The 21,894-nt window shown below is 41.2% G+C and overlaps 2 protein-coding genes across 2 annotated transcripts in view; one reads left to right on the top strand and one right to left on the bottom strand.

The window, feature by feature from the left end:
- Window positions 1–1,181, bottom strand: part of LOC122414203 (ATP-binding cassette sub-family G member 4) — a 31,863-nt gene extending 30,682 nt beyond the window's left edge. The window contains exons 1-2 of the mRNA XM_043425232.1: window positions 1,099–1,181; window positions 816–1,004 (exon numbers count right to left, since the gene is read on the bottom strand). The gene's annotated coding sequence lies outside the window, so the exon portion shown is untranslated. The remainder of the gene's footprint in view (window positions 1–815; window positions 1,005–1,098) is intronic.
- A 12,068-nt stretch (window positions 1,182–13,249) lies between these two features.
- Window positions 13,250–20,247, top strand: LOC122413111 (uncharacterized). Its single transcript, XM_043423237.1, has 12 exons — window positions 13,250–13,365; window positions 15,332–15,392; window positions 15,462–15,594; window positions 15,674–15,802; window positions 15,894–16,089; window positions 16,159–16,345; window positions 16,460–16,548; window positions 16,708–17,083; window positions 17,370–17,445; window positions 17,525–17,674; window positions 17,886–18,078; window positions 18,265–20,247. Exons 1-12 carry the CDS (start codon window positions 13,332–13,334, stop codon window positions 19,800–19,802), a joined length of 3,162 nt encoding a protein of 1,053 aa, XP_043279172.1. The 5' UTR covers window positions 13,250–13,331; the 3' UTR covers window positions 19,803–20,247.
- The last annotated feature ends 1,647 nt before the right edge of the window (window positions 20,248–21,894 follow it).

Here is a 21,894-nt window from a genome sequence, read left to right as displayed (position 1 = left end):
AACGAGTCACCGGTTAGTGCATCAGTGGTCGAGTGCATATGGCAAATGCTTTTGTAAGTTTTTGACAGCGGTGGTCCACCAAAATTTTGTAGAAATTTAGTCAACTGGAAGAGCTGGCGACGTAGAGAAAAAGTGAAACTAAAAAATTTCCGTTGACCTCAATGACTAAAGTGCGCCAATCCGCGAAATTTTATCACGCTGATTCGATCCCGAAATGGTTTTCCGATAGAAAGAAAACGTTGAAAATAAATCTTGTAAAGCATCAAACAGCGAAAATGCTAATTACGAAAGTGTCTCCATCGTTTGCTCTTTTCTGAACGAAATTTCGTATTCTGAGTATTTATATCGAGAACTTCTTTCTAAAATCGTCGTCATTTTACCCGTCGAAAATCACAATTCGCGTTTTTACCGCCCTCACCAATTTCAATAGTCAAGCAATAGTCAAAATTAATCAACAAAATTCTCCAATTCTCGAGAGGAAAAGTCAAGTCGGAAATACTGTTTGTAATCATACAGAATATTCTATCTGATACCAGCATTTTCGACTTTTCACCTTTGTCCCAGAGCTTGAATTTGTGACGATACGAAGATTACGTTGGTGCGTTTCGAAGGCAAGCTTGTCAAGGCCTCTCCACCAGTAATTACGCGTAAGCTCGGTGTCGGCTCGCCGTCGAGGTTTTTGAACTTCGGTACAGATCGCGTATGAATGCCTTATTAAAATCTGAAGTATAATAACTCGAGTTCTTGAACAAATGGTTATGCTAACAATTGAGAGATACGAACAAAGCGCATTTAAGTAGAATGTACGTATTTACCTTTTTGAACGTCCTGCTTGATGTTAGTACATTTTGAAGCTCCTTTACACTTGATATCCCACAATAACGAAGCATTTGCGTTTGTAATCCATCGAACGAAGCTGAGCACAATCGAGGCACGGGTGAAAACTCGGCGTCGCTGGTTCGATATTAATCCTCGATAGCGTCCAAGTTTAGCGCACAATGCGACTGGAGCGTAGACCGAAATGAATTTTAAATGCGTGCTTAATTTAATGAAAATAATAGTATTCGATAACAATGAAAGCGGACGGTTCAAACTTACAAATATAAAGTTCAAGAGAACAAAAGATATTGAAGATGACGTTTGTGCTTGGCGAGTATGCTTGCACGCTCCCAACTGACCAGTTGAGCCAGAGCTCGTCGCATACATGCGCACATGTATGAATTTAACCTTTAAACTAGGTTAAGTTTGAGGTTATCGTGATGTGTGTATAATCGAGTACTGCAACGAGCTGACTATTACGGAGAAGAGCTCGCGACCAGCGATAATGACGAGAAGAATTTTTCTATCTCTCGTCTCTGACCACTCGGTTTCGCGCCGTTTTTTTCAAGCTCTATTTCGTTACATTATTGCGATATCCCAACTCTTATCGTTTGGCGAAATAGACGGAAGCAGGACCATCAATCACTGCACTTTAATAGCGAGGCTATTTTATATTGTAGAAAAGTGAATAAGACATTTCATGGGATGAAGTAATCGCGGTGGGGAGGTTGTGGAAAGAATTCGAAATTCAGCGCATTCCCGGTTGCTCATGCTTATCTCGAATGTGCGCATTTGTTTGGATTTTTTTCATTCCGATCGGACAGGAAAAAATTGTGATGGATTTCGATTTTAATCTATGTTTCAAGAATAATTTAACGGTTTGGAAACAAGCTCTGAGGAAGAACACTCAAGCCATTCGATTTTCATGCTATTTTTTGTGCACGTGCTTAAAACTGGAGTCCTTGACTTGATAATAAATTAATAAAACTTGATTTTTCAATTTTTTTAATAATTGTAATCGACTGTAAGAAAGTCTCGTTGTAAGATCGATTCCACGCATTTTCATGAATGAAATAAAAAGTTTTGAAAGTCCAAGTGGAAATTTGCGCCGGTGTGGCGAGTGTGCAATCAAAGACGAGAAAAAAATAATGTACCAAAAAATTATCAATTTTTCCGCCAGAGGCAATTTTTCGTAGCGATTCTGTCAACGTACCCTTATTTTGCAATTTTTTCAAATTTCTATTTTACCGTTTCTATTTCGCTCGGTTATCCGATCCCGGATGACGTCTTTTTGGTAGAAGTTTGTCTCACCCCGTTAGGAATTTTTCTATTGCGATGTTTCCCGAGTTGTAGTTCACTTATCACACGCACCCCGAGTCGTCTCTAGACCGTTTCGGAGCGTCCCGGGTTGCATTTTTTTCGTTCAAGTGTCAGCTGCAACCTGGAGTAGCTCGTGATGCTGCGTGATCTTTTCATATTCAGAAAGCCTCTGAACACAGCGTGAAACAATTGACCGATAATTTCATTCGTCAGCCAGGAAGAGTCCCGGGTGAATATCCCCTGGGTAACGTTTCTTCCGAAAAGTTCGTCCTTTCTTCTCCTTTTTCTCGGGGAGCCGCTCTTTAAGATAAAGAAAAAATGCGTCCTAAAACGGGTTTTTATGTTATCAGAGGCTGCATTGAAAGGCGGCATTGGTGAAGGGGCTAACACGCCGGGCTTTAATTCACAAAGTGTTGGTGTCAACGGCTTTTTAATGTCCTGTTCACTCCCCGAGGCGATCGAACCATCTATATACTCTAATAGGATAAACGAGCTGCGCGGAAGCGCCTCGTGTCGCGGCCGGATTTGTGTAGCAGCAGAACGATCTAGCGGCGTCCATTGTAGTAGCGCGCCGATGATAAAAAATGGGGATGCAAATAGGCCGAGGTAAGCGGTCGAGGGCTCGATTCGCGGGTGTTTCTCTAGCCTATAAACAAGGAAGAATCTAAGTTCGGGAAACGAGGTGGCGAGCGATCTGATAAAATAGTCGGAAGCGTTGAAAAATGGGTGTGGCAGGAAGTTTACATAGAGAAAAAGCATCCGCGAAGCAGAGTCAATTCTTCTTTCTATTGCACTTGCTCTGCGCTTGGCACAACTCTTCGAGGTGACGAGCCGCGCGCGTTTGCCTGCGAACAGTTCAATGTAACATAACCAACGTAATCCGAAGCGACGAGCTGAAAGGCCAAATGAGAAATACTTTTCGATCGAACCGAGACGAGGTGGCCAGGCCTTCGACTTGTACAGCTCCGATTGCGGAAGGCGCCCCGGCCTCTTAGATCTCTTATCATTGCTCCACCAGTTTCAGCTCATCCGCTCCTCGCATCCTTTCATCCACGCCCCCAGCATCACTCGAATTTCAAAGCCAAGATTTCGACGGATTATCATGAGCTTTTTCAAGATTTCCGGCCCGAACGTCAGCCGTCTACGAGCTGCGAGATTATTTCATGCTCCTTTCTCAGTTTTCATTATTTCGTATGTTCTATTGGAACGACACATTGTGCCTAGTCAAATTTTAACAGCCCGCTATATACAGTCTGCTAAGCCACTTTTACTCAATAGGACTACTCGAGCATGATTCATTATTGCACACTGTTCCCCGTGCCTGGATTGCTCAGTGTTCACAAAGTCGTTTATTATGTAGCACGAGGAGGTGGAATTGTTTTATTGAAATATTGATTTTTCCTTTATTAATGGCTGTGACGTTCTCATTTTAATTATTCAAATATTCGAGACCATGACCATGGCTATAGCGCATTTGTACCAACTTTGAAATTTTTTTCGTACTTTTTGGAATAATCAAAAATCGTATGATACGCGCCATAGCCATTTATCTGTTGAGTCGAAAACCATTTTTATTTTTTTTTCTCCGATCATCCATTCCAGAGATTTTATCAACAGCGCACACCCTTTTTTTGGACCTGTCTTCTTCCCCATTTTTCTGTACGAAAACTGCTGGCTAAAATAAATATTTTAAAAAATTTGTGTGTTTTAAGAGTGTATTGTTTGGGCCTAATACTTATTTATTATTATTTATTTAATATTATTTATTATAATACATATTTATAATTTATACTTTAAGGGTAGACCCCTTAAAGTTCATTGAAATACAAAATTTCTTTACTGCGCGTGAATTTTTTTTTTGTCTTTGAAATAAGTGAATAATCCCGGTTCGAATACGAGCTGTATTGATCGTGAAACGTGATAAAATTCGACGCGATAGAAATTGTGTAACGAAGCGTCTTCTATACTTTTGTGCTGTTTCTCGAAAAACTTTTCAGTGGGTTTCAACCCCTGCGTGAACACATCCGACCACGTTTCCCGAAAGATTGTTCGGGCTTCGTTCATTGTCGAAAAAATATGAAATTTTAATATCTATATTTTACAAGCCCCGAGTGTTAACAGCGTGTATGTCTGTTTGCGTAGAAAATGGAAGAATTCCAAGGAGCAAACGATAAATAAGTGAGGCAATAAATAAGAGCCGAAAGTAGCAAAGTAATTTTGGCTCTGGGGCGGAGGGAAGAACATTAAGGCCATTGCTACAATCTCTTAATTCGCGAAAAAAAAGAGGCGTAAGATGGTGTTTATAATATGTGTAATATACAGAAAAGACGTGGCCAAAAATGAAGATATACGTCCAGTGCTAATTATCCGATCCATTGAGCAACGCCGGAAATTAAAGAAATTCATTTCCTGTTGTTTCGAGATGATGGAATAGGGAAGGATCCTGCTGTTCTAATTTTCACCTTCGCTTCATAATAACGTTTTGCTCAAAATTTAAAACACCCTCGAAAAGGAAAGTCGAAAAATTTATGCAAAATTTTTCATTATTTTTTCGCGTGTCACTTGGAATGAAATATTTGAACGTTCAACAATGCTTCAATAAAACATGAGCATGTACACCCTAAAATAATTCGAATAATTCATGTTAAGAGGCAGAAATGTTTTTTGAGAATAACTTTCCAAGGTTACTTTGATCAATCAAACCACATTTTTTCAGTGAAATATTTTAGGGAACATTGAGTCGAGAAACCTCCAATGAATCGCCCTGTACAGACATAAGAAACGTAAAAATTCATTGCTCCCGCAGGTAGATTTCATCTCCAGCAGAGAATATCGACCGGAATATCACGAGCATTTAATCAGTCCGAAGACCATTATTTGTGGAGAAACTTCCTTATCGTGTCCATCCGCTCGAATTATCAGAAAAAACTTATTCATAGAGCAAAATCCCTGAAATGGAGATCCCCGAGGATAGGATGCAAATTAAAATCATTATTTAGCTGGATTTTCACGTCAACTCTGCAAACTGGAAGTTTGTGATGTATAGAAATTGATAGATATACGTACCTCGTCGATTGCCATCAGGAATATCGAATCTGTGAAACATTTTTTTCGGTGATTAAGAAAAAACTGAAAGTTTTTCTCAGCTGTGATTTCTCCAAAATCCGATTTCTTTGATCTCCGATAAAGTTTCGAATTCCTCTATTTTTTGCATTCCTGCTGGAAAATCGTCATATACAAAAATCTCGTTTTTCTATCTTAATTCCCTGAAAATTTACCGTGTTGTATTTGACTGCGAGGAAAAGATACCGAAAAGTATTCGTTCCAGTGACGCACTGTAAAATGGTGAATATTTTGCAAAATTTTCAGTTTCGTAACACTAAATATCGCCGATGAAACTTCAAAGTTTACTAAATACTCCCGTAAAAGTTTCTACTTGGAACACCAAATATTTAATTTACAGGAAACTTCAATTTTTCTCCCACAATAATGCCACGAATCGCAGCTCCTCGCCGCACTGTCGTTACTCACGGTAATTTTTCGAATTTCACTCTCCCCATGAGAAACACTTTTTCCTCATAACTGACGGAGCCACCGCCAGTTTCAAAAGCCAATCGAAATTGAAAAATTAAGACGAAACAACTCTCGACGTACATCCAGGCTCTTTCTGTTGTGCATCGCATTTGATCCCACGACTCCACGGCTGATTACTGAACAAAAGTACGAAAAAGTTGAACCCGAGTAGAAGGATTACGGTGCGAGCGAACGAGGCTCTTGGGACCCACGTGAATAGGAATGAGGTGTAAGAAGGTGCTAGTTCATTTACCTGAGAGGTGACATAGCAGCGAATTGATATTGACGATGAAGTATGGGTTGGTGCGGTGTTCGAAAATCCTGCATCGACGTTCAGCTTCGACGACTTTTATCAGATGAGGAAAAGACAGTCCGTTACAGCTTGGGTGCGTCGGAATGATCGATTTTTCGAGCTTCCTTGTTTCACGGACTTGAGGAATAACGGAAGTTACATGAGGCATGCCCAGGACGTTGTGTTCGATCGATTTCGTTCTGTTTCAAGCTCATCCGCATTGAGCCCACTTGAGGATTGCATTTCGTTTGAAATTCGATGAGAAAACACGACTGTATCATGCACGAATTCAAGTTTGATGTTTCTGCATACTTACGACGATATTTTGAAGGACCATGGAAATGGGAGACTGGAAAGAGCGTGCTTCACTTTAAGAAATGAAGTAAGAGTGACCAAGAGAGTCGGAACTCCTGAATTCGGGCGAACACCGAAGCTCTGATTCAGAATTCACAATAACCCGGTTTTATCTTCATTCCGCAGGTATTTCGGGAAAGGAAGATCAAAAGTTTGGCAAAGTTAACTATTCAAGATTGTACAACTGAGTCAGGATGAATGCGCGACGAGAGCAAACCCGATTCCCGTGATGGAACGACCCTCGACGAGTCCGAGGAATAGATCAAACGAATCGAATCGTCGTCACACGGTTCGTGAGCTCGAAAGAACAGAATTGAATGACTTCCGGTAGAGGACCGGGCAGCGATATACGTCCATAATAACAAGAAGCGACCCAAACAACTAGGTTGGAAAAGCACGCGATACAACTGTAGCATTCGTACTAAACAGTCGAAAGTAACCAGCAGGTGAAGTTGAATGGGACGAACGAGGTGCGGCCGAACGAGGCTCATGAGACGAATGGGGGAGAGCTCGGAGGAACGTGGCCAGGAAGAATAGTCCGCGATCGACGAGAGGCAAGCGAACGCTAAAAAATTATTTTTCTAATCTTGATCGAAGCTTCTAATTGCAAAAGGTCTTTAGACCATTGTCGCCGCTGAGCGCGAACGTGTTTTTACATTTTTTTTCTCAATAAAACACCGAGGGATGTCAGTTTATTTGAGATATGGCGAGGCCTCATTGGCCATTCGTTGAAATTTTTGAATTGTTTTTTTTTTTTTTTTTTTTCGATAATTCCATACTGAACAATATTCGCCGAAATAATTGAGCCTGCGAAACTTCTTTCTCGATGGAATTGATCGATGCAATGACGAACAAAAAAACATTAAGGTAAGAGTCGCGCGACTCTGTGGTCAAATGACTATTTATTAATCGTCGAAATAAAATAGGTTATAAGAAAGGTTTTCTGTAATGAATAAATCTTGGGGCAATTTAAACTGGATTCGTCTAAATTTATACAAGATCATATTTAATAATTTATGACTAAAAATATCTTATGATTGCTTATTTGATCCGGTTTTTCAATATATACATGTATATATCGGTTCTCTTCTCACCTGACTGTCGAAAGATATCCTAGCCCTCCAAACTCGCTGGCTATCACGAAAACTATATATATATGTATACATTCTTAACGTTGCCAAGTATATCGAGCCACTTCATGGCAGTCGATCTCCTTCCATTTTCTGAGTTTTCATCGAGATTATTTTAAAAATTCTCTTCGGATTAGTCGATGGCCCTATATTTTTATGGTCACATTAGAATCTTTATAATATAATCTATGAGGAGCAATTTTATCATAAACTATATCTAATCGAGAAGGAAATGAATTCTGCAATCGTAGTGTTGGCGGGATGGGTTTCTCATACGATGCCGTGTTGTATTTCTATTTTTGATCGTAAATTTCTTGATATAATCTTCGGTAACCTATTAAATCCTTTAGCCATATGAAAGTTTATCACGTAAAAATGATATAATTTAAAAATCACGAGTTCGTCTAATATCGATTGTCGCGCGACTCCTACCTTAAGATAGTCGCACTTTCATCAATTTTTTAACTACAAAACAACCGGTACGCGAAGTCATCGCACAAGCATTATACTGATTGAAAAAATAGCAGCGCCTTTGGTCTCGCCCACTAAATTTCATTCGTCGAAAAACGAGTTTTCAAAACGCTCCTCATCACTCTAAATATTTCAATTGTTACCACTCCCTTCGAGGGAAAGCTTGCACACCTAAATCCACGTTGTATGTGCCTTTGTGTGGAATTTAGTTGCTTCTATTGCGACTAAATTACACCGTGCATGAAAGCCAGCAAAACATAATCGTAGCATCGCTTCTTGTCGTACTTTAAATATGAAACGCGAGGGTATTTAAATTCTCCAGGAATTCTCAGTCGTGTTACATTTTTTAGTCGTTTTTTTCCAATCGTAATGTTCACAAAAATACACTCGAAGAAATATTGAACATCGGCAAAGTTTTCCCAGCACCGTTGTAAGGTTTCCTTCGAATCTGTTTAAAGATACGCTCTCGAAGTCGATCGAAACGTCGGTGGAGCGGCGCGAAAATTCAATTCAGTGAGGGTCACGAGTTCGTAACCTTACATAATGTTATATATTTACCGGTGACTGATTGTGTCAAAAATAAATGTACGAAAATAGGAGCATGCAAACTTTCTACAAAATATGACAACGAAACACAAAAATATTTGTAAATACAATTTACTCAAATTTGCGTATAGCCTCAATATTTGTTTATAACGAATAAACGCTTCGTGAACGCTCATGAAAAACGTACGCATTACTTATTTCGGCATTTTGTTTCTTCCTGGTCTTGATCCACTTCCTTTTGCGCTCTCTAAACCGATTTTTTACATAAAAAAAACCCAGTATTTTAGCCAGGGACGAATGAAATTTGGAGTTCGGTCAGTGATGGATCCCCGCTTAGTTGACGGCTTGTAATTTCATTCGCCAAAAGATAAGCTGAAAAAATGTATTTACAATTTTGAATTAATAACTCTGACATTAATTTCGAGTGATAATATCTTCAATTACGAGGTAAAAATCGAGCCAATTCAGACACCCCTAAAATACGATCCCTCGGGCATGATCTACCTTAAAGAAACAAGGCAGAGAGGGAATCTCCACTTATCGATCTTCGACTTACAGAGGCTCTTGCAGTCCTATTCTTATCGAAGATTTCTATCCCTATTCATGAATCGTGAAATAGTATAAATTTGTCAAAAGAAGTATGAAAGGATAAAGAATTTGAAAATATACAGGTAGTTCGTACAGTACAACATGCTACGAGGAGGAGTACGTGCGCACGAGAATGTTAGTTCAGAAAATATCGAAATAAGAAACATGAAGAAAGACGAACGTACAGAGCCAAGAATACTGTATGACATAGTTCGACGTCCAAGACTCGTCTGAGAAGTTGTACTCAGATATTATGTGAGATATAACTGAAAGAATGGCGCACCGGAGTAGACAACGGAGAAATTCACTCTTGGACAGTTGGACAGTTAGGGAAGTTAAAAGTTGGTTACGTGTTGGCCAGCATCACAAAATGGAAGGATGAGGGATGGATGACAGAAAAGATGGAGTCTCAGGCCTACGAGGGTCTCGCTGCTTATATATTCTGTGAAGTATAAACTTTTGTAGACTTTATAGTATACGAGTGGTATGGACTCGACGCATGATTTCTCGTATCGTAGCGCATAAAAGTTGGGTTTTATCTTCAATTATTAAGGTCCCGAATGATCGTGTATCGTGCACGTGTATTTAGCAATGATTTCTTTTCGTTTTCATAAAACCAATTGAAAATGTAGGTTTAGAAAAACTTTGCTCTGTCGACGAAGCGTTATCTTCATTGGGTCTTAGCACTCCAAACGCAATTGTTTTCGCTAATTTATTAGATTGAGTCTGTAAGGGTAGAAGTAAAATGAGACTGGCAGCTAAGGGACGCGTTCGGCGTGTGCTTTATCGATTTATAACGTTTCATCTGATAAATGGTATATAAATTTACTTCGAGCATCTTTTGTTTCTATTCTTAAAGATTTTTCCGTGTACGTGGTTGCAACAAAGAGATAAAGAAGGAAAGCAACAATGTGAAAATCAAGAGTGCCAGATAAAGCGTTATGGAGCGCCCGAGTCCATTCGGTGCCTCGGTCTCTTTCGCTCCCTTTCTCTCTCTCTCTCTCTCTCTCCCTCTCCCTCCAGAGCCCCTTCAGCCTCTCTCGCAGTTTCTCAGTATGCGCGAGCTTCTCGTTACGCGACTGGAATTCAAAAGCAGCGGCAACCCTCTTAACTCGCTTCGTTTTGCTTCCTCCTCCATTCTCCATGCAGGACCCTTTCTCCAGTCAAACTTTGCCGCGAGAATATGAGCAGCTGGATCGTGGCCGAATTGCTTCTCCAATCCGTGCCGTCTCGTACCCTACAACTTGTGAACAGAGAGCATTACTCTGTGTACGGTAGAGCAGCAGATAGTGCTCGGTTAATCGGATTCTCGCCCTTTGTTTTTTTTCCTCCCATCTATCTTTTGGCTGACCGTCTGTCCGGCCGTGCATTTTTCCCGTCCCCTTTAAAACGCCTTCGAATTCCACCTTCCTTTTTCCTGTGCGTCTGCATCCACTGAACTCGAGAAATCTCTCGTCGAACTCGCTGGATTAAGGAGTTTCAGTACAGAAGTCAAAATGTTAAGAAATTGATCAAATTTGGTGATAATGTTCTTCAACATCGAGTGCGAAAACTCAAATTTTTTCAAAATTTTCTTCTACTTAGTTATCGAGTAATTACGTATTAAAGCAGATTTCTCATCCCCGGAATGTATACCTATATATATGGAAACGCTATGCTTATACACGTGAACTTTAGTGATCAATTACTCGATAACTGTGTAGAAGAAAAATCTTAAAAAAATTGTGTCGTCAAATTTGGCACTAAAGAATATGTTCACCAAATTTTATAAAATTCTGAACTTTTTGAATTTTTTAATTTTTTTAGCATGGATTAGCATGGCAACATTGTATCGCCTGTACCGAAACTCCTTAAGGTAAACAGCCTTATCGAACGATCGAACAACGAGGCTGCGCGGTCTTGACTCCCTTCGGCCAACAAACCGCGAGCGCGCACGAATGGTGCTCGAGTCTCAAAAAGTCCCTTGAAGGTTATCAAATTTTTCATTCCCATTTATTCTCGGTTATGAAAAACCCTCGAAAACTGTACTCTCTCGTTAATTCGTCGTGCGAGCATGAACCGAGATTATTTGGGATCGGCTAAACGCCATTATCTGTCAATCCTGTTGACGCCAGACTCGAACATTTTATGAAACTTTGTCTCCGAGCAACCACCACGGCTTAACTATTCAGCCCCTCGTTTCACTTTGATCCAAGCAGCTTTTTATATGTATTCGTCGCGATTAATGAAGTGTCGGAGTAATAAAACTTCGGCAGCTTTTCTCAAGCAGCAATTCGAGAAACTTGGGATCGATCACGAATAATTTCTTTCGATGAAGATATATTAGTACGCATCTCACCGCACGACCCGTCACGCAGTTATTGCTACTTTCTGAAACTTTGTTATTGTACATTCGTCGTTATCCCTCGAGAATTTTGTTGCTTATTTTTTAATGGTGTCGATGTTACACTGCGCACCAAGCACGTACTTCCAACACGTAACAAGCTTTTTTGCTTTATCTAGAGAGCATAAATAGCCGGACGATAACTCCAAAAGAGCTCTCGGAAAATGCTGTAATTTTATGTACGTGCGGTGATATACCTCATGCCTGCTCCAACGTTTTAAAAGCAAATGTTTTTTCCCCCAAAAATACGGCTGTTTCTACAACTCTTTTATTTCAAATAGAAAACGTAGCTCGGCTTCAGACACCATTTATTTATTTGCAACCGGCTGATTTACAGGTGAGACTGGCTCTAAGGTCCTCGATTGAAGGAAATTCAAAGCCTGATAACGCAAAGTCCAGCTGTCACATTCGCGATCTTTATAACCTCGCAAACATCGTTAGAAAAGTCAAAATTATAAAAGAAACAAAGCGAATAAAAAGTTTGCAGAAAGATGCAAAAGTTTTTGATCCAACGAAAAAATACGATCGTTGATATCGTCGTGCGTGTTTAGGCTACAAGAGTTCCAATAAGCAGCCACGATCGCGAGGTCACGACGCACACTTGTGCAAATTTGCACTTGGGAGACTTTTCAGGGTTAACAATTCCTTAGTAATCGATTGGAATCACTAAGATAATTGAAAAATCAAGTTCTGTTATAGGAAAATGGCCAAATTGAAGAAAGGAATATTGAAAACCTTTTTTTTGAGTTTTCGTGGGTGCGAATTTACACCAGCGTCGTATGTACGGGTTAAAAATAATAAAAACGTGTCATAACTGTCGAATTATTAAAGAAACAAATATTGGAGTTTTCGAAAATAGTTGAAAACACAGTCTCTCCGGTGGAGGTTTTTGGAGCGAACTCTCTTACATAAACTAATCAAGTTATTTGGAGCCACTACCGTGCGAGGCTGGATAAAGTTAGGCTGCTTACATTATAAAGTGCTGTCCTAGTCCTGGATTAGGTAGAGCATGTGCTGTAGCCGATAATTAATCGATGAGTGGAATTAGCCGTGGTGTAAGGCACGATAAATCCGCTCGACTCGTGTTTAGGCGACAGGATAATATTCAATGACGAGGCTTAATATACGTTCCGGCCCTGATCAACACCTGTCCAACATAAACGTGTCGTATCCGATACTCCAACGCATATAGGAGCGCCCAACATTGTGAAACTCGAGGGTTTGAGAAAGGGACACTTCGCGCTTGAGTCGTGTTCGAATTACCGCTTAAAATAATACGCGCAGTCGCAATGGATGACGACCTCAATCAAGGACTGTTGAAATTCATTTTTAACGAGAATTTTTGACGTGTGCGAACCCCGAGACAGGAAAACGATCAATTGCTTCGGAGCACGAAGTCACGAAGGTTGCATCCCATACGCAGCGCCCTCTCTAGCTCTCCGTTGGCACTCCCTCTCGAGAACCCCACTTACCGTTGCAATCGCGTGGCTCCGACGAAGAAAAAAAAAAATTACTTTTTACATTGTAAAACGACTTTGCAGAAAAAAATGTGTGTCAATAAATCCCTGGAATTTGGTCTTATGGTTAAATGCCTCGTGTGTCCCTGAAAATAAACGACTCGGAGAGTGCATGTCTCATGAAAAAAAATTGACGAAAAAAAACGGACACCAGAGACACCAATGAAATTGACACGAAAGACGAAAACTAATAATCCCTGATAGGTGGCGCCATCTCGTCGTCCCGTCTGTCAGAGCTACGTGTAGCAGCAGCTCGTAACTGCTCGGTTACGCATACGCAGCCCATGGGGTTCTCGTGTCATCGCGGTTGCTAAGTCCTCGAAGAAGAAAGGAAGGAAATGACGCAGAACAATTCACTTCAAGAATACAATTGTGAGTCGAGCGGTAATATACTTTGTAAATAATAAAAAGACAAAAAATTTCGCTTCTCGAGTTTATTATGGGCAAGAAAAAAAAAACAAAGAGCAAACCGATAATGTGTCCAGCCCACCGGGCCCTGCGACTAAGCCACACCGACCGTAAAGTCAACTTTGATAATGGCGGTTTTCGTTTATTTGTCACTGCGGTTGTCATTAAAAGAGCCGAGAGCTGGATAATCCTTACTAGTTTGTTCGAAACTGTTTTAATGCTCGAATTCGAGATGATCACTGTTGCAATACCTCTCGCTCGATTATCTCGTATCTCTTGTCATTTGTAACGGTTTTTTGCTCAAGTTTCAACGAACCTTTGAGAAAAAGGAGCTCGGTCCACACGCGGAAAGAATTACTGTCTCGAAACATTTTTTTTTCGTAATGTGCAGTTTTTCGAGATTACAATGTAACGATGAAGGTTAAATTTATTCGGAAAAATACGTCTGACTGAGGCTGCCAAACTTTTTTCATTTATTCTTTGAGCATTTTTTTCAAATATTCACAGACATTTTTTCTGCGAGTAGGCTGGAAAATTGATGGCAAAAATGGTTCCGTGACTCGCGAAAATTGTGCTGTAAAAGTGATGTTTTAATTGAAACGTAAATTCACGATTTGATCGTTGGAATTCAACGAAAAATGCATTTTTATTGATGATTTTATTGATTTTTGACAATTTTGAATTTTTTTCGATACTTGAGTGTTTTCTTCTCACTAATGTTTTGATCCATCTCCGAAATTATAACGTAACGATTCGATATTGGATTCCGAAATCGATCTCATTTTGACTATGCAACGTTTCCAAAATTTTATTATAAAAAAGGTACTCCCTTCAGCACTTTACTTTTTCGGTGTCTTGCCTCGTGTTTAGCTCACAGGAATTTGACGTGTTTTTCTGCGCAAAATAAACAAGCTGCGACCTGCTGTAGCCTTTTTGGATTCAGTTATTTTTTCATCCTCACATTCGTGTGATTTTCGTTCTTCACCTCTGCAAATCAGAGGGCAGTTTGACAACATTTGCGAATGAGAATCACTTCAATTCTTTTTTACCGAAATTTCGATCGTGGAAGAAAGCATGGGCCTAAATATATATTTTTTTTTTTTCAGTTACTTTTCTCCAGAAAAGCTGCTTTCCGATTGAAATGCAAATTTGTCCACTTTCAGAAGGCAAAGTAAAACAATTGTGCAACTAACCTTTCGAACAAAAATCAGCGTGTTTCTACAGCCCCTCGTATATTTCGAATCACATTCGTATCAGAATTTTCATGACCCGTCACTTTTTTCCCCCTCACATAAAAAACAACAATATTCAAGCACGTGGTTTTGACAGTTTTTTGCACATTCTCGCTTCTCAGTAAAACGGTTCGGGAATTCTCTCAGGTCGTATTCCAATATTCCGTAATGACTTGAAGAAACAAAATGAAATGAAGGATGACGCCTCCGAAATACCGTATTTTGAGAAAGGCTTCGCACATATTTTTCGTATATATTTTTACCACGGCGACAAATCTATACTGAAATCCACTCCCGAAATACTAGAATGCGATTTAAAATGCTAAAAGTACTAAACGAATCGAACGAAAGAGAAGAAGTTGGCGTGAAAAATTTAGCCCATTTGTATTCTCCCGCCACGTCGCTGAAGCTTGCAACGTTCGAGTCCATCGAATTTGAAAAAACATCGGTGATTCCCTCATTTTTTTTATTTCACGAAATCATTGGCGTGTAGCTTGGAAGACTACGAATGTAAAATCCCCGTGGAACAAAATTGCATAATTACTGAAATTCTTTGAGACTTTTTTCGTATCGTGAGCTCCAACGTTGCCAGCTTCAGCATTATTTTCCCACCGTCCGTTCTACATTCAGTTTATTTATTCGCGCGATCAATGTCCACGGCCCAAAGCCCATTGCTCATGAGATCTCTCTGTGACCAGGGGATTCTCAGGAATGCGAAATAACCGAAACTCTACGGCCGCATCAAGACGAAGTGATCAGGTAAAGTGAGGTTGTTATCGAATCTTGCGTTTAATGCTAACACGATGAATAACGAGTAAAACCATTCAGCGTTTACGAAGTGTACGTAAAAGAAGAAGAGAATCCGGGTTCGTCCGAGCACAATAATGATTCCGATGGCTCCGGAAGCGCGGCATGTACGAGCACGACTAATTCGTCGAGTACAACGAGCAATCATCAAATGGTTAGATTCTTGGACAGCTTTAATTGATAGTAAGCGAGGTATGCTCATCACCGAATACGAATCGTTCTCATTTTTCTAGCGAGCAATCGTCAAAGGTTTGGACGTCGACGTGGCGGACAGCACGGAGATTATGAACGAGGAATCCGACATAAACGACGAAGTTACATCGGTTATGAAGTTACTGGGAAAAGAATCGCTCAAGTACAAGGTGGCTGAGAGAGAAATTGGAGACGATCGAGCAGCGAAGGGGTCGAGAATTGTCCTGGATAATGCTAACTCGGTATTTTTTCACGCTCAAGGTCGTAGAGCAAAGCGTGATCGACGGGAGCGACAACGACGCGGTTTTTTGCGATCAGACGGTGAGCGAGCAGATGAAGGCGAGTTCCTACGTCGGGCCACGGCTCATCGACAAGGACGACCCCCGCTCGCGACTCCACTTCGTCAAGTACCTCAAGCGGGACGGGAAAACTCTGAAAATTTGGGAATGCGGAATCTGTGAGTCGTTGAAAGAGTCTCCGTAGCTCGTTATCGCTCGTATTTATAACGGGCCGATCGTCCTCACAGGTACCAAGGAATTTCGTCATCAGTACACCTTGATGAGGCACCTCCCGACGCACACCGACGAAAGAAACTTCAAGTGCGACGCTTGCGGTAAAGCTTTCCGGCAATTGTCCACTCTCAGCCAGCACAAGGCTATCCACAGCGACGCGAGGCCCTACGTTTGTGAATACTGCAAGAAAACTTTTAATAGGTTCGCCGTGGAAAAGTTTTTTTTACGAAACGTTCAAGAGTGGAGACGCTGCTCACATTTGTTTATCGGAAATAAGCTTTTTTTAACGGGGACACGTGTTTTCACTATTTTCAGAGTTTCCACTCTCATTTCCCATCGCAAGACTCACTCGGAACTCAAACCTCACAAGTGTCATGTCTGTGGTAAAGGATTTCATCAAAAAGGTTCGACGAAAAAGAAGGAAAAAGCCTCCCCACGTGCTCCGAGTTTAACATCTTTTTGTTTCTTTTTTTCGTAGTAGTAGTTTTTTTTTTCTTCTTTTTTTTTCTTATCTTTTACTCTTTTATCGCTCTCCGTTTCATTTGTATTTTCATATTGCACAGGGAATTTACGAAATCACGTATTTACCCACACGAATGAACGGCCCTATAAATGCGAGCTATGCGGCAAAGGATTTAACCAGATGTCAAATCTCGTTTGTCACAAGATAAAGGCGCATGCTCATTCAGAAAAAATGCAATATTCCTGCGGGATATGTGGCAAGGAGTTTCCACGAAGATTTGCTCTGAGATCACACGAAGAATACAAGCACGGGATCAAGTATCGTAATCCAAGTGGAATCCCGAGAGAACGTAAGCTACCGGTTATTCAAAAGCCTACGTCGACTTCTACTTGCTTGACTGCCAGTCCAACGAAGCCCAAGCCGAACGTAACCTCTTCGACCACCAGCATCTCCAGCGGGGCGAGTGTCATGCAGAAGTACGTTGGGAATTTCGATATTGATTTAGATATATTGTTCTGGCGTTTCACTCTCTGCTTCGCTCCACTCGGCAAATATCCTCAGGGCTCTTTTACCTATCGACAAAGTTATCACAAATTCAGCTGGTATTATCGATAGCTCTAGCAGTGATCTGCAAGCGAGAATTCCAACGATCGCCAATCGCCGGGTGTGCGGTGGAGTGATATTTGAAATACTGGATACTTAGAAGCTCTCGCCAGCCTCGTTTACCTCCCTTAAATCCTTCTAAAAAATCTTAATTTTCAGTAAAAGTGTGAGAATAGTCGAACTACCGAGTCACGAAAGAACCGAAAAATGCCAAGTTGCCGAATCCTCGCAAATGGTTCGTCCTTAAGTAGATTGGAATCGCTTCAAACCTTTCGTCAGCTTTCGTTTTCTCATCACGCTTACCTTTATCTCAGGAATATACGGACAGTTTAGTCGTCAACAAAATCGAGACGAGAGACTTGCAGAATGCTATCGTTGAAGGACAAACGCCTTTCGCACTCCTCAAGCCCGTTACAGGGATTCCCGTTTTAGTCAAAGTGTCCCCTGCCGGACCCCACAAACATGTAAAATTCCTTACTTTTATTTCAACGATTATCATGAAAATTGCACATTTAACGACTGCCAAAGAAGCTTTATAGAAGCAACATGTTCGTTCGAGCGTGTCTGTCAACGTGCCGACTCGATCCAACAATTTAATGTTCAATATCGCGATATCTCCTGAAAATTTATTTGCCTACTCATTGTCCCTGTTTATTTACGTTCATGACGTACCAGCTGTTGACCCCCGCGACGGCCGACGATCTTCAGATGTTAGGAAAAGTCTCGCTCAGCCCGACGCTGACCGTTGATCCTGGTCTCAAGGCAATGCACGTTAAAGTTCCTGTCGTCGCTACGATAACGCAAAACTTTGACGAGAACGGCAAACAGAGTTTCTCGATAGAGGCACCGGGCGTGGACCAGAGTCAAGGTAAATCGCGAAAGCTTTCCGACTCATCAGCAGCCACAAAGAGCTGTTTTTTTTTTTTTTTTTTTCATATTACTTTGAGCGACACTTGAAATTGCAAAGATTCTCGAGTCGATCGCGAGAAGCCATCAAATATTAGACCCCCCTTAACGAAGGATACTGACTTTTGTTTTTTTCATTGCACAACAGAGAGCGTCATCGCCCCGCTTGATTCGCAATTCCCCTTCCAAAATACGGAATCCTCTCTCCGGCTGCACAGTGCAACTGCAAGCAGTTTGTGCAGTCATGCTATCAACGATATCGTAGTCGAGGCGAATTCAGCAATGCCGATGAGTACGACAACAACGGCTCAACCAGAATCGCAATCGGACGATTGCAACGAACTTCTCGAACTCGCGGCTCAAGGAGGAATTCAATTCGTACGTGCAACCGAAGACGGGCGGTACGAGGTCATGACTAATAATGAGGCGAGAGAACTGATGGCTCAGAATTCTCATGACGTTACGATCCTCGACGGCGAAGATGCCGACGCTCTCAACATTGTTGATACCCGCGGAGGGGGGGACATCTCGGCTGGCTGCTGTATTCAGGAGGACTTTATGATCGACCATCCCGACAATCAGATCATGGTTTTGGACTCGATGACCAACACCCAAAAGTCCATCGACCTCGAAGCCATCGACATATTCGAGGACAAGGACATCAGGATTCTCGACCCGAAGAATTTCGACGATCGGATGATCGACGGAATGACTTTTTTGTCTCAAATGAAAATGGACGATTTGATTCTCCTCCCGAGCAAATCGTCCGACAATATTTCCGGATGCGCCATCTCCATTTCGAGCCCGAGCGACAACGACTTTTCTGGAATCGCGGCTTTCCTTAATCCCAATCGGAACACTATCAACAACAATCAACCGATGAATATGAGCTCGTTGCTGCCCAAAGGTTCTTCGAACTTGTCTCTCATCAGCGACACGATGAATTATCTCAGACACTGTCCCAGCCGGAGCCTCAGCGACGAACTCAACATTCTTAGTTCCGATAAAGAATCCATCGGCGGAAATCTCATTGGGGATAGCCGACAGTCTCAACAGCAGCAACAACAGTTTCAGCACCAGGAACATTACAACGGTAAAATCAAATTTAGCGATTACGAGCCACGAGATTTGTCGAATTCTCTATCGATCGGGTATAAAAGAGACGAGCAAAGTTATCAGAGCGGAACAGATTTCTATCGGGAGAACGAGGCCAAAATATCCTGGGATAGTAAGAGGGCCGTGCCCAGTTTCGGGGAGGTCAAGACTTTGGCAACTAAGATCGATAATATCCCTAATCAAGATTCGTTAGAAGCCTCCTCGAGCCAGTTTCAGGATATTCGAATTCTCGGCAGTTACGAACAGTACGTCAAGTCCTCTGGTTTTGGGAAAAAACAAGATTTTTTCCACGCCAATAATCATGGAACGGAGGACGATGTACTCAGTGCCCGTAAAGAAATAAAGATTCTTGGAAAAAAGCTCGAATGTGGCTTTCTCGAAAACAATGAGAATGGAAAACTCATTAAACTCGAAGACGACGAAACCTCGAGAAGAATCCCCAACGATTTTTGGGAAGGATGGATCGAAACGAATCGTTGCTCCGGTGATAATATACGATACGATCAAGACGAGAACGACAAAGAAAATGATCTTTCCTACGCGAACATCATCGACCCCGAAACTTTATAGAAAGCTGCTATAATTATGCGTTACAACGTTTCTTTTTACAATTAATCAGTAAGATTCCCGAGCTCGATCAACAAATTTAAGAATTATTTTCTTGCGTCGCATCGATTTGAATGATTAGAAAATTTATACATAAAAAATTAACACGTCATCGTTACATATACAAAGTATAAAAGTTACTGTTACAAACAATTCTCGTCGACTCCGTTCCTTATCGTCCAGCACCTACTAAAAACTTTCACTGACATCCACAGTTCCCGTAACACATGGTCGAAAACATAGGAACTATTGAGCCGAGAGTCACGCATCGGTGAACTACATAACATAATTTCAACAGGGAACTAGTAAAACAAGGGACACATGGATAGATTTTGTCCGATGGTCTACGATCCTTCCACTCGGAGGCATTTCCATCAAAACTTTTAATTATTTTTCCCTAGAATTTCAAACTAACTAGATTTTTAATATATTACGATGTTCGAGAATAAATTATTTTCAAACGCAAACTCCTTTCGTCTTTTCTCATTTATTTTAATCGAGTTCCAGACCCTGCTAACATGTTCGCGATCGCTATGACTGCAGTCGTCATGCGAAAATTTCAGTTTCGAATAAAACTATACAAGTTCACCTCCTGAAAATTTATGCACTCGCTCAGTCGTTAAGGATTTATTCGCAAAGTTTGAATTCTTTGAGATTCAACGAGGAATTTGAGGTTTAAGGACTGACTTTGAGTTCGTTTTAAAGATTCTTTGCTCACTCGATTCTTCAGAGGATTCTGAGCACTCCGAAATATCACGTAGGCCAACCAAATGTACTGAAGTAACGAGCACAGTGGACACAAAATCAATGAAAGCTTGTTCAGTCCAGACATTTCTAATTGGTAACCGTTTCAATGTGAAGTGACAGACAAACGGTCGCCAAAAATCCTCCAAGTATTTATGTAAACGATTAATATTTGGGGGAATTTAAAGGGGGGTCGTGCTTTAGAAAGTCAAACAAATCTATTGTTTTCGGGAATGTTTTTGGACAGACGGAAATAACTCACCGTAGCGAACTTTTCGGTATAGCTTAAGGGACATTTCGAGAGTACAAAAATATTTTTTTCATGTGAGAAATACTAATTTGTACATTGGTTTATGCGCAAAGTCTGCTCGTCGAAGTTTCTGTCTGCAACAAAAATTCCAATTTTTTTTCCATTTCCATATATTTCCCTTGCATATGAATTTATAAGAACCCGAAAAAATTTCGCGAAATTCTATAATTACAGCGCGTTGAATCGATATTCTTCTTTAGAAGCGTTTTGAAGGTAAAATTCCCTTGTAATAGAACGGAGATTTAATTATTTTGTTTTCCGCGATAATTTCACAGCTTGCAGGAAAAAAACTCGGCATTTTTGAAACAACGCAGCGAGTCTCGGCATATTCAGTAGTGGCACGTCACCGTCGCTGCACCTTAATACAGTCGACTGGCCTCCGACTGTTTCGCATTTGCCCAAGGCGAAAGGAAACTAGCGAAAACCTTGCTGATAACATGCTCCCAGGGCCGAGGTGATCCCCCTGAGAGGGGTGAAGCAAGCACAGTCGAGAACGAGCGCGTGCACCGGAGACGCTCGGACAGGCCCCTTCTCAGCTGCGATACAGTTGGCCAACTAGTGGAGGAGTCGAGTATCTCATTCGCAGGATTGGAACCGTGCACCGGCCGCGGTATTTCGCTCGACTAAAATTTCGACACCTCTTATGTCGTAACACGAAACAAGTAAAAAAGTTTGAATTTTTCGCTTTGTTTACCGAGGACCCGGGCCAGAGACCCACGAGCTCGTGCCGGCCGCATCGACTGGGCCAAAAAAACATTTTCGTACGTTTAAACATTTGCTTCATTTGCTTTCTCAATTAATTCATATTTTTTCAGGCTTTCCCGCCAACGCATTTTTCGACAGGACGAATAATCGTTGGACCATAATTGCAAAGTTCGAGTCCTCCGGAGTTACGCCCTCTCAAGTATTCAGCTATCTCGAATGTAACGTTCGATAGCGCGGAGGCCCGTTCGGCAAGCTGAAAATTATCGACGTTCATTGACCGTTTCGTCCCTATCCCCC

Source organism: Venturia canescens, chromosome 7 (assembly GCF_019457755.1).
Source record: "Venturia canescens isolate UGA chromosome 7, ASM1945775v1, whole genome shotgun sequence".
Taxonomy (NCBI): Eukaryota; Metazoa; Arthropoda; class Insecta; order Hymenoptera; family Ichneumonidae; genus Venturia; species Venturia canescens.
The sequence above is the reverse complement of the archived record's forward strand: the minus strand, read 5'-3'. Positions and strand labels throughout refer to the sequence as shown.